General features: G+C 44.0%; 1 protein-coding gene and 1 long non-coding RNA gene across 6 annotated transcripts in view; one reads left to right on the top strand and one right to left on the bottom strand.

The window, feature by feature from the left end:
* The window catches only part of ARMC2 (armadillo repeat containing 2), a 104,638-nt gene that overhangs the window by 17,392 nt on the left and 73,789 nt on the right, over positions 1-13,457 (bottom strand). For both annotated transcript variants that reach the window (XM_072738396.1, XM_072738398.1), the window contains one exon: positions 12,815-12,914. In XM_072738396.1, coding sequence (XP_072594497.1) covers positions 12,815-12,914 — 100 coding nt within the window. The remainder of the gene's footprint in view (positions 1-12,814; positions 12,915-13,457) is intronic.
* LOC140595621 (uncharacterized) lies at positions 1,161-11,391 on the top strand. 4 transcript variants are annotated; one of them, XR_011997366.1, is made up of 6 exons: positions 1,161-1,226; positions 2,312-2,412; positions 7,550-7,625; positions 8,399-8,562; positions 10,410-10,474; positions 11,178-11,391. It is a non-coding gene; the product is annotated as an uncharacterized lncRNA (long non-coding RNA). The 4 variants fall into 4 exon arrangements; XR_011997365.1 differs by having other exon boundaries at positions 10,399-10,474; XR_011997364.1 differs by lacking the exon at positions 10,410-10,474.

Raw genomic sequence — 13,457 nt, 5'->3', positions numbered from 1 at the left:
GACTTTATTTTTTTTAATAATAAATTTATTTTTTATTGGTGTTCAATTTGCCAACATACAGAATAACACCCAGTGCTCATCCCGTCAAGTGCCCCCCTCAGTGCCCGTCACCCATTCCCCCCCACCCCCCGCCCAACTCCCCTTCCACCACCCCTAGTTCGTTTCCCAGAGTTAGGAGTCTTCATGTTCTGTCTCCCTTTCTGATATTTCCCACTTATTTCTTCTCCAGGAAGAGACTTTAAAGAGACACTCACTCAGGGGCTGTGAGTGATCTGGGTGCTAACTCTCACTGTCCCGGCTGTGCAATTTGACAGACAAGAAATGGGTTTTTAGAACCTGCCTGGTCACGCAACGAGCAAGGAGTGAGTCAGGATTTGAATCCAGGATCCCCCTGACCTGGAGTGCTTTCTAGAGCCAAGCCTCCCACATGGCCCGCCCTGCAAGGATCTCCTTTGCCTTGCCTTTTGCAGAGCAGCTAAGGAATTATCTCCTTTTAAAATGCAAATATGTGGGGCTCCTGGGCGGCTCAGTGGGTTCAGCCTCTGCTCTTGATTTCAGCTCAGGTCATGATCTCAGGGTCGTGAGTTCGAGCCTCGAGTCGGGCTCTGCACTCAAGCTGGTCCCTCTCCCTCTGCTCCTCCCGGACTCATGCACAAACTCTCCCTCTCAAATAAATAAGAAAAATCTTTCAAAATATAGTAAAGTAAAAAATAAAATAAAATGCAAACAGGTCACCAGGAGGGATTCCCAAGAAACCTGGCTTTGTGGATCAGACCTGCAATAGTCAGCAGCCTTACCCAACGAGGGCAGAGGCCTGGGCCTGTTTTAATCGGGGAGCCAGGTCTAGGTGGGGTGCGGGCAGCACAGGGACCACGCATGGCAGAGAGCCGAAGGTCACAGACGGAGGACAAGCTTCTGGATTCGCCCGTGGCTGCTCGGCCAACACCAACTTGTTCCTGCTTGTTCTTGAAAGACTTTTCCCTGGCACTGGCCGAGCAGAAGCGAGGCCGCGGCTTGTGCAGCTGGGAACCATTTGTCAACATTAAGAAAGTCGGAGGCTAACACGCCAGCAAGAACTGGAGCTGGTCCAGGACAGAGTTCACATTGGGGAAAAAAAAAAAAAAAAAAAACCCTCAGCTCAGTGAGCAACCGATGGTAGCCGGTCATCCCAGTTGGGAGAAGCCGCTCCTGGGCTGCGGGAGCCCGAATGCCAGGCGTCGGTGACTGTGAGTGCCAGGGGCTGGGGAGGACACACTTGGAGGACGGACAGGAGACAAGGTGCCCTGAAGAGCCTCCAATCTACTTGAGAAGACAAGGCTAACCTATGTGGGGTGAGAGGGCCACGCAGGCAGCTAGACACTGAAGGACAGGGGTTAGGATCCCCAGCTTGAGAGCCAGCCAGTCTGCTTCACACCTGTGACTTGGCTTAGCCTCTCTGTGTCTCCATCCGCTCCTTGTGCAGCCTGGAGAAAATTCTGTGTCGTGAGGGTAAACAAGACCAAACAGGCCAGGCACAAGTCGTGAGGGATGACTTGGGCACCGTTCTGAACCTTTTTCTCATACCATCAGCAACATGTTCGTAGCATTAAACTGTGTGGGACAGGCCTGATGGTCTCGGAGGAGTTTAGATGGGAGGACGCCGAGGGGACAGTGGGGATGGGGGAGGGGGGGTCAGCAAAATGACCTCCAGGGAATTTCAGTTCAACCTTGAAAAACGTTTGAAGAGTGGCTATCTGGAGGGGAGGACGGGGAAGGGAGTGGGTCTCGAGAGAGAGTCCTGGGACAGTCCCCTTCCTGGGGACGGGGGTCGCTTTGTCTGTCTCTGATCACCGGATGGTTCCCTAAAAAAAACTTTAGTCTGTGGGTCCTCCACCCAAAGCAAGCACACACAATTTCACGATGATACTTGTCACTTCACATAGAACCCGTGGTTACCTCACAAGGTTCCTGGTGGCAGAGGCTCCTCCCGCCCGGCCACACCCAACAGAGAAGCAGGATGTTTTCCAAACAGGACAGAGGGGATTTCTGAGAATTAGGCTCCTCGAAGGATGTTCCATCTTCTATTTTCTAAGCTAAGGAATATGAGCTTTTTGCATGAACTTGGGCATACGATTTCTAATGAAAAACACCCCCCGCGAGGTCTACCTCTGGAAGACTATAATGGCCAACCGTAATGGCAGCAATGAACACACAGTGTTGACGATGTGCCAGGCACTGTGCCAAGCATTTAGACACACAAATTAATTCATTAGCAGTGATCATATGCTGTCCTTTAATCTGAACAGAGCTGTTCCCCATCCTTCCCATCCAGGAGGTCACCTCCCCCGTGCCCTCAACTGTAGCCATGTTGACATTTCTGGACTTCGCACTGTTCCCTAGATCGTTCTCCTCTCCCATCTCCCCGCAGGCTCGGTAAGCAAAACAGGAAAGACATCATATGTGATCTTGAATGGCTTCTTTATAAAAAAATGTAAAACTTTTTGTTGAATCATATCAGGCTCATCAATTTACCCCGTAAAATGTCAACCGGCCGTCTTCAGAAGGATGCTAGACCGGTCCTCCTCCTTACCCCCTCCTCCCAGGCCTCGCCGCTTCACCTGTGCCTCCCTGTATTTGTTTACTCCTTCGTAGAACTCAGCAGGTGTCTCTGGCCCTGTACCATCTCTACCCAAATCATCGTTGCTGATTTGCCAGGAGCATTCAGACGAGATCCCAGGCTGCAGATAAAGGCAGCTTTCCTTCCCCATCCTTGCAGATTCAAGGGGCCTCCATCCACTGTCCCGTGTGGTCTCATCAGGGGAGACTAAGTGCTGCTTTCTCCAGCCCCTTCAACTTCTAAAATTCCTTGATTCTAGTATCCGCGTGGATCCTAACGTGGCAGAGATTATTAAGCCCCACGTGGGAAGAAGAAACTCCAGACTTTAGGGCAGGAAGAGTTAACACTGCCACAATACCTCTTTCCCTGCCTTCAGATGGAAAAAGGAGGGGGTGGTTCCTGGCAGCAGTGGTGCCAACTGAAGGATGGCATGCGAGATCAACAAATGGGGATGGCAGATTGTGCCGCTTGCAGCACCAAGCTTCCAGCAACTGCTATGCTCACTGTTTCTGTCCTCTTTCTCAGGGTTGGCTAAGGCATCTTTTCATTCCAACCCCCCCCCCCCCACCTTTCTCAAATATATTCTCTGCAAATCTAGGGAACATGGAATAGGCCAAAATAGAAGCAGTCTCCCAGGAGGTTGGCAGAGGTGGTGCTTCCTTATTCCCATACCAGTGCTTGTCTTGACTCATCTGGAATCCTGAGAGCACTGGCTAAGCCAGACGGCTTTGCAAGGCCCCTCGGCTGACCGTGGGTGGTCCGCATTGTGCAGAGGGCTGCCTCGGACGCGATCATAGAGAGGTTATTCATTGTCTCACCACCCGATCCTTCTCAAGTCTGCAAAGTGCCACTTAATTATTCTATGAAGATTTGAAAAATTAGACAAAGGCCAGAATTATCAGTTTGTAGAGACCACTGATTGAATCCATAGCAGAAAATAAAATAATTCTCCTTTCAGTACAGATTCTCTCTTTTGTCCCCGGACAACATCTGAGAACCACCTATAAATCAACCCTGAACTTTTGGAGCATTTTTACTAACCTTCACACAGTGTTGCATATTCATACCATAGCTGTGAATTTTGAAACAGCAAAATAAAGATGAATCAGGAGAGAGAATTTTTGTTTAGAGAAAGCAGTCTAGGGGCACCTGCGTGGCTCAGTCTGTTGAGCATCTGCTTTCAGCTTAGGTCATGATCCCAGGGTCCTGGGATCGAGCCTCGCGTCGGGCTCCCTGCTCAGTGGGAAGCCTGCTTCTTTCTCTCCCTCTGCCTGCTGCTCGGCCTACCTGTGCTCTCTGTCTGTCAAATAAATAAATCTTAAAAAAGAAAGAAAGAAAGCAAGCAGTCTCGTATAACCAGTTCATATCAACTTTCTAATTTTGCATAACAATGGAATCGGCCTAGCAATAGCTGCGGCCAACCAGAGCCCAGACAAACAGGTACACCTATTGTAAGAGGCCTGACCTCCGACGTGCTTTCCAGTTACGGCCTGTGCGATATTCTCGTTGGTTCGACTGTGTTGTGCCCTTAGGAGCAAGCATGGTACTCGGTCTCAGTGGGCCCCGCGCTGCTGTAAATGAAATTGCTTTAACTGGAACAAAGCTCGGAGCAGGACACAGCTGAGCAGCTGGCAAGCTCCAGCAGCAGCAGCAGTTGGGTTGCTGTTACCCTCCGCGGACGAGACATTGGCCTAAAGGCGGTGAAGGAGGCTTTCCTCCCACTCAGGGATGTGGGGACCCAGGCTTCACGGGGCTGGGTGATCCCCAAGTCCAACCCTGGTGAGAAGAGGCAGGATGTGGACCACCTACCATCTGTGCTCACAGGTGGACCCCCAAACTCCTTCAGCCCATCTCCTTGTTCCCCATAATCCTCACCTGTCCCATCCCCCAGACCTGGCCCCACAGGCATCTTTGATTCCTCACTCCCCTCATCAACCAGCCACCGAGTTCCCTCTGCTCTGCCGTCTCAGAATCTCCCCCGGCCCCTCCTTCCCATGCCTGGGAAAAATGGGAAAAAGTCTTATTTGAGGCATTTTACTGGGTGGCCTGTCTGAAGACTCCTGCCTCGGGCCCTTGATGGCATCCCCCCTCTGTGACCACTTCCTGCCACACAGCTCTTATGTCATCCCCTGCCCAGAAACATCCACGGCCTATTCGATGTCAAAGCCAGCATCCGAGGCACCCTCCAGCCCCGTGTGACCAGTCCTGCATCACCTCTCATTATTACCCCTGCCCACAGTCCTCCTCGATGCCCCCCACAACTTCCCACCAGGCCTTAAAATCACTGGGGTGCATGATATTGACCTTAAGGAAGGAACCATATGAACCTATCACAGAAATAATAAACTACGTTCAGCCGACTCCACTTACTTAGGAGAGAACTACTTCTAGTAGGTAAAGGAAAATATTTTAGAAAGACTTTCAAGATGCCCCATTTAAAATTTGGTTAGGAACTTCTCAAGGCAGTGTGGATCCGAGAGCTGAATCAAGGATTTGCAATTTGCAACATCTACCCAACTTCCCACCCTCCAGCAAAACCTCAGCATTAATGAACGTATAGGTGGCTTGAAGAACAGATACCCGTGGGGAAGACAGACGCACTACTGCAAAAATGCTAATCAGCCCTGGGGTCCTAAAAGTGGGTCAACATTTCGTGTAAGTGCTGAACCATACAAGATGGGAGAAGCTGAGATGCTGGCAACTCAAAACCCAGACTCTGAGTAGAAGATCATTTAGAAACCAGAAGAGGGACGCCTGGGTGGCTCAGTGGTTGAGCCTCTGCCTTTGGCTCAGGGCGTGATCCCAGGATCCTGGGATCGAGTCCCACATCCAGCTCCTGGCGGGGAGCCTGCTTCTCCCTCTGCCTGTGTCTCTGCCTCTCTCTCTGTGTCTCTCATGAATAAATAAATAAAATCTTTAAAAAATAAAAACTAAAAACCAGGAGAGACTATACTGATGCCTCCTCTATCTATCCATCCCATCAGCAGCCATCTATTGAGCACCAACTGTATGCTTCCGGATGTGGCTGTCACTCAGAAGCACGGGGCAAGGCTGGCATTTCGCTGTGCTCTGTTCTTTTTTTAAGTCCACAGACATAAATCAGGCGCTCGGGTTCCGTGCTGAGTGGGGGAAGAGCCAGTTCCACAAGGGCAAAGCAGCAGGAGCTGGAAAGAATGAACAAGGGACGGGCTTATTGTGCTGTCCGCCCGGTCAGGGGTGCAGAGCGAGGCCAAGGCTGAAAAAAGGAGCGAGCTCAGCCAAATGCTAGCAGCACCCACCGGGAATGTGCCTGCAGAGGGTCTGGGAAGAGAGCCACAGGGCACGCTCCTGCCAGGCAGGAGGCAGAGGCCGAGCTGGGAGCCAAGTGGCCATATAAAGGCTCCAGGGGAAGGGGTGGAGGTGCCTTCCTAACCAATCCTCACCGGCCCCAAACAAGATGGAGCGGACAGAGAGGTCACTTCCTTCTGGACTGTTCCACCCCTGTGGTGGCGTCACAGATGAGCGGCTAGAACGATGGCAGGTGTTTGTGCTTGCAGCCCTGCAGACACCCCAGGTCTCCCTGTGGACACGGCGATTTCGAAGCATCCAAAGCAGACGGTGCTCACTGTGTGTACAAGGCCGAACATGATCCCTTACCCTAAAAGAAGTCCAGGTGGAAGAGGCAGGCCTGGCTTTCAAAGCAGCGCAAGCAAGGACACGTCGGGCCATTCCCAGACGGGGTTTGTGAGTGTGTGAATGTGCTGCTGATGGGCCCGCCTCTGGAAGCCCTGTTTTGAAAAAAATAAGGAACTGACCGTGTCTAGAAATGGAGAGGGTTAGACAGGCAGTTGCTCAATGGGTGCAAGTGATGGGAACGTAGATAAAGGTTATTCCTTTTTTGGGCCGTGACCTCTGTAAAACGCTGCCCCATCTCACAAATCTTATTTCAGAGGCATTTTACTGGATCCCCTGCCCGAGAGATATTTACAGAAGAAATGGGGAAAATCCCTTCGTGTTCTTCCAGAAAACGAACCCAAACATATTTTGCGGAGATGCTAAATGCAGCACTGCTGACGTCAGAGGCGCCTCCTAAGGCAGGCCCTGATTTGCAAGGATGATATCGACCCTGCTCGTTCCTGCGTTACTAGGTCCATCTGTTTGTACATTTGGTTTGTAGCAAATGTAGTTTACACCACAAAGCGTGCAATATGTGCACATTTCTTAAATGAGATTTGTCATTTAATCGAATTTTGGTTAGCATTTTTAATAGACGCCCTGCCTAATGCCAACGTTTAGCTTTCAAGCCGCATCAAGCTGACTGAAATGTTGTGTTTTGGCCTCCGATTGTGTGTGTGTGTGTGCGTGTGTGTGTGTGGGAACTGGAGTGATTAGTTGTACCATAGATCTTGGACCAATTAACCTCCTTAGACATGAGCCAAAGAAGTTTCCCTTGTTCTCCCTGAGGAAGTCCTTTGTGAGAGCTGGGAGGAGTGGATTCCTTTTCTCTGAGACTGTTGATAAACCAGAAACCCTGGCTGGTTACCACAACCATCAGCCACAGACCGGCCCGCTGTGTGCAAAGAGGGGCGCAGCCAACTGGGCCTTCGTTTGACTGAACATGCACTGATCTCCCTCAGAGGGATCTGCTGCAAACTTACAATACGGGTCTACACTGAACTTTCTCAAAGCAGGACATGGGCAGGAATATTTGGTGATTATTTGAAGAATAAAATTTGGGGGTGATTTCATGAACTGCAAATCAACAACTCGTGGTTTGTCCAGTTACCGGACACCGAGGCCATTGTGAAGGTCCTGCAGGACAAAGAAAGCCTGAACTCGCCTCTCCTAGGTGGTTCATTCCAACCAGCACCTGAAGCCTCACCACTGTGATGGCTGTTATCAAAGCGTTATCACTATTAGCACTGGGTGTGGTCCCATGGACTCCTTTTTGTTTGTTTGTTTTCTCTTTTCCAGGGCCAGCTGTTTTGACACTAGTCTGGCAGGGAAAAAAATCGTGGAAGAGTCCAATAAACCATCTCATTTCCTCTCGGTAAGAAAGCCTTCGGCTATTGGTGCAAAAAGCAAAAGGCACAGTTTATCACCATGCACTGTGGAAAGCACACCGACAAGTGGTTTCTCTTGCTGAGTTGGCCTCTACCTTGTAAGGGACACTCACTGTCAGCCACAGGTGTGCAGAGAAAGACTGACCCTGTGTGGCTGGTTTGATTAATCACTTTAAAAATCTCTTGAGATTTTGTAGAAACCCTCTGCTGTCAGTACTGGAGAAGACTGTTTTAAGGAAGCACCTTAAGAATGTATACCACAGGTTCCCAAAGCTCCTAGGCGTTTCGATCCCTCGAGGGGCCTCTAAAAATTAGGTTCTTGGGCCCCATTCTAGACCCGAACCAGAATCTCCAAAGGTGGGGCCTGAGAACCTGATTTTTAAAGCTCCCCAGGTGATTCTGATGATCAGCTAACTTTAGGAGTTACTGACTTAAATCAAGAAAGATTTAGAAATCTCTCCATCTTAATACCTACTGTCAGTTTTTGTAATAGCACTTGAAAAAATACAAATCCATGTTCCTTGTAAAAAATCCTCACAACACAAATGTGTTGAAAATAAAAGTGAAAATGCCCCCCCAACCCTTCATTATCATTCACCTGATAGACATAGATTAAGTATATTTTTAAAAGACCCATTCTTATATGCAGAAGTCAGACTTTACCTTGACAAGAGATGAATATGAATAATGTAAAAAAAAAAAAGGGATTTTTTTTTTAACCTTTGGCATTTTCTCATACAATTTCTTTTTCTTCCTTCAGTGGGAAAAATAGCAGATAGGGGAGGAAATATTCTAATTCTCCCAGCAGCCGTCAGCCCTGGTGCTACCTGGGTTGAAACAGAATTTCCCCCTTGATGGACCATGGAAGTGGCAGGACAGTTACCTACAAAACTCCTCGCCAGCTTGATAAAATCACTTAAAAAGGTATGTGCAGGGGTTTTTCTTTTTCTTTCCTTTTCCTTTTTTTTTTTTTTTGAGATTTTTGTTTCTGTGTTCTTTGAAAATATACTTAGCTGTGAACATGATTTTATTTAGAAACAAATCTCAGAAAAATGAAATCTCTGCTGATGCCCAGTGTAGCCCTCAGACTTTTAAGACAAAGTTAACACTGACTTCTCAGAACAAAATTATATATTTCTGCTTGTTTAATTGCTTGGTGATAGCTATGTATATTAAGAGACTGCCAATCTTCCAACTTACTCTTAGATTTTTATAAACAAAAATAATTATAGGAAGTAATAATTCTATAACTTGCTGGAGGGCTGCTGGATTTTCCAAAGATTAGTTCAAACCCTCAATATCCAAAAAAATCTCCAGTGTGGCAGTTTTTAGCCACTGCAGATTAAAGCACTCACATCCAAACATGCATGGTGTGGGATTTCTGGATTTACGTTTATTTCTAAAAGAGAGGAAATGCAAATCATATTTGCCTGGCCATTTGGGAACATGAACCTAAGACTCTATGCTGGTCTGAAGAAAGTTAAAGTACATTACTTCTGTTTTACTTTTGTGTATGGCAGTTCACCAAGGTGAAAAATGTGGGGAAAAATTATTATTATTTCCTCCTCCAAACTAGGAAAAAGAAAATAAATATTTAAGGAATAAGTACTAGAATAGTAGGAAAAATATTTTATAATGCCTTACAGATTCCAAAGCATTTCAAATATTCAAAATTCATTCTTTCAGCACTTTATCACAAGTCTACTACGCCAAGCATCATCTCAGTTTTATCAAAACAAGGCCTGTGTCCTTCAGAAATTCCCACTAGTGGATGAGGCACCTACACAAAAAATAACCATTCAGAAAATCACAAAAGAGATATTTACAAAGACCTATGGAGTATGGAGCTTTTGGTTAATGATTTTAGGAAGTAGTTGGGACACATAACTACTTCCTTGTAGTCTGAGCAATTTCCCTGCTCTTTTAAAATATTTTGGTCTTGAAGAAAATATAAATTATGTATTTACTTTCCTTACTAGAAAAAAATCAGAGATGGTTCAAAACTGTAACATTTAATTCTTTAGGATAAGTAAAACACAGTATAGAGTCGAAGTATAATTTTTGAAAAGTTAACAACATGCCTCCCATACAGACATAAAATTAACATATTAAAAATTACTTATCTCATTAATGAGGGAGCCAATACAATGGCTAGGTTGGCTCCAAGAACAGTCAAAGAATCTGGTGTTTACAAGCATGAAAAAGAATGTTAGATTAGTAGGTTAGATTCACACCTGGCTAATAGCCTACAGGGTCATAAAACCATAACTTTTGAGGCAATCTTGTCTGCCAGAGAAAAATCTACAAATTAATGTGTAACTCTATAGTGCTTTGGGTTCTAATCAAATAGTAAATAGCAAGTTTAAACACAGATGCATTCTCCTGGAGAATTAAGCCCTGCCTATTAAACAGTTCCGCAGCATGACTTTGTCAGGACGCATAGCCTCCCAGCCTAACATCCTATTTCTAAATTTGGGATAATTTTTCTTAATTATAGTGAAGTGGTTAAGATTAGAGACATCCTGCTTGGGTCCTTAGTTCTGGGTATACTAGCTGGGTGTACTGGCTGCGTTTAAACCTTTAAAATGATGCTACGGGAGAAATTGAGGGTCTTGAAGGCTTCACAGAGGAGGGAACATGAGAGCTCCATCTTGTAATATTAATTGGCCCTTGAAGATGAGAAGTGATAAGGGATATTTCGTCAAAGAGTCCCCTCAGGCCCTTTCACTAAGAGCCTATTCATATTCAATTCTATTTAAGACTTTTTTCAGGTGATACTTTCAACAAGTTTTATTATGAGTGTCCCCAGCTAATTGCAAGCAAAGAATCCCAAAAGGTAAGTGAAGATGACCAAAGGCAGAATTAACAATCAATAGAAAGGGAAGAGAGAGAAATCTACAAGGAGACACAGGCATTTAAAGAATCTCATAAATCGACTCATGCTCCCATTATGGGACAAATAGCCTCTAGAGCAGTAATTAATGCTTGGAATATTGACTTTTGGCATCAAGAAGAGGTTAAATTATTTTTAATATCTTTAAGAAGGCAAGGAAATACGTAATATATCTGAATTGATTTTTACTACAATGATAAAAATAATAAATTATGCATTTCTTTGATGGTTCTGGAAACAACATCTACTGTACATAGTTTGCAAGATGCTCTTCATTCTTCTTTGAACCAAAATACTTTCAATAGGAACACAAAATTATCATATAGATCAACAAAGAAAAATATGACTTTGAAATACCAATTTTTCTTTGCAGGTAAGTGAAAAGTAGTTCACTAAGAGACATGGTAAAATTTTATGCCAATTAAACTTATGACAGTTAGTCCCTTGAACCGGAAAAAGCATACCCTTCACTATGTTGACATCTCAAGTGTCTCATATTGGCAAGATACCGGGATTTTTGTCTGTTTGGTAAACATGGACATGATCCATGCTATAATCAGAAAAACAACAGCTATTTACTAGGAATGCTACAAAACAATAGGACTCTTTGTCAGCACTGAACTGATGGGTTTTCTTCCTTTTACAGGTGACAACATAACTTGAAATGAAACAGAAATGTTTTCTTTCACCCCCATTTGAAAATTCTAGTGTGAAGATGTCTTCTCCAATTATAGTTATCTAAGTCACCCATGATCAAAACATCAAAGCAAAAAGAATAATGACGGCAAAATAAAATCACAATGGAAGTCCATAAAATAACCTTTCAAAATAAAATCCATAACTAAACTTTTTAAGTATAAGATCTAAAAGAATTCTTTTAATGCTATAGTAAACTATCTTTTCTATCTTTTATCTTTTTCCTTAAAAAAGAAGACCAAGAATAGGAGTGCCTAAGCTTTTCATTGGATTAATTCACTTGCCAAAGATTACAGTTCAGATAACATATTGTACCAATATCTAGGTTAATAAATGCTTAATGGACACTTCAATTCACAGAAGATTGAGGATACTCTCAGGTAGATTAATCAAATCCATTCTTCCCCTGACATAGCAAATTCTTGTACCTTGAAATCTTTCAAAGTAGAAAATACAAAATATATAAGGGAAAGCATTTATAACCCAAATACTCAGAATCAGAAACTCGAGTGCATACTTGTAAGTCACTGTTTAAAAGCTAAATAAGAACTTATTAACACTTTAAGCAAGGTTCTATCATCCTTAAAATGTAGTAATGATATGAGCATAGAAACTTCTCTGTCATCTATATAACCAAAAATAAACTAGTAACCTTTTAATACATTAGCTAATAATAGCATCAAATCTCACAAACTTAGTCATTCTCAGCAGAAGTATTTGGCTGGGTAAAAATAAGTTCAATGCTATTTGTGGCAAACACAGGGATTATATTTTGAGGTGGTTTTGAGATGGCCAATATAAACAAACACACAGCTTTATGTTAAAATGTTCTTAGAATACACATAAACTTGGTTTTAAGCTAGTATGTGATTCTGAAATTTTACCATATTTGAAATGAATATATATTGTGTTCATATATAAACTGTCTCACTAAAGAGTTGATGTCACTTTAATCATTTATAGAGGTGAATGAAAATAGAATGTATTTAATGAATATTCAAAAATATCATAAAACTTAATGTCTGTATTATTGTGATTTTATTACGGTGGAGTCATTTGTGACTTCTTCCTTTTTATAAACAACCATATATACTTTTACCCAATCCATTAAAACCAAATAATTTTTTCTAATACTTACCTTATTTTAGAAGAATTTCATCTTCTAAAAGAGTATACCCAGTGTAGGGGATCCCAAACTTTACTTTACATCAGAGGGCCGGGTGGTTCTCACTGAAGTGCAGATGGCCAGGCCCCTTCCCACCCATCTGACTTAGCAGGCCCCCATTCTACCCCAAGAGGATTCTCATGTAGGGGTCTGGAGATCACTGGGAGGAGCAACACTGCGCACCCACCCTTCTCCCTAAACCAGAAATCCTACCACATCAACCATCATACTGTAGCCATTTCTGCCTCAAGCTACTCCCTCCTCAACTCCTACAGGTAACTCTCGAGGGGCCGTGCATTATACATCATATGGAAGCTTCTGATAGAAATTGGTACATTCAAAGCATAAAGCCACTCAACATGAGCTTACACAAATACACCAATGCAAAAACATACTGAAGAATAAATTCATAAAGAACTGACCTGTTTCTTCTGGTATTTGTTTATCAGTTTCAAAAACAAGGCGTAACATCTGGAATAGTTGGCCAAGGCAACACAGCAGTCATGGTAAGAAGTAAGTTTGCTGCAGAAATGCCAAATGGAAAAATTAAAAAAAAAACTTTTTTGTTTCCAGAAAGTTCAAATACATGTAGGGTTACTTTAAATGCAGATGTTCAAAGCGTTGCCCAGTGTATGAAAAGGAGTCTAGAAATACTCCGTACACCAGTCTAGAGAAGCCACAAGGCTTGCTGTCTGCTTTAGACTCGGGGGGACATGAGGGAAGGGGGTCCTTTGAAAAAGAGAAAATTCTAATACATGTGTATGGTGTGAATTTACACTATCCATGTGGGTCAGAAAAATACAAGCTAAGAAATGTACACAAATTCTAATTGGATACCAACCACTGAATCTCCTGGGACCCCGTCAGAAACAATTGTTAAACTGCTCAAATATACTAGGCTGGTAGTGATAGACTAAAATCAGGCAAAAATAGGCCTTAAAGTTAAAAGCCTCGAAAAGAGCTTCCAAATTTTGAAGGCATGCAAACAACCAACCAACCAAAACCTTTAAGGAAGTACTGACAAACCTTTATCAGATTGGGAGGTGTTCATAAATCTCTCATTAA

The sequence above is a fragment of the Vulpes vulpes genome, chromosome 1 (genome assembly GCF_048418805.1).
Source record: "Vulpes vulpes isolate BD-2025 chromosome 1, VulVul3, whole genome shotgun sequence".
Classification (NCBI taxonomy): Eukaryota; Metazoa; Chordata; class Mammalia; order Carnivora; family Canidae; genus Vulpes; species Vulpes vulpes.
Note: the sequence above shows the minus strand (reverse complement) of the source record. Positions and strands in the feature narration are given on the sequence as shown.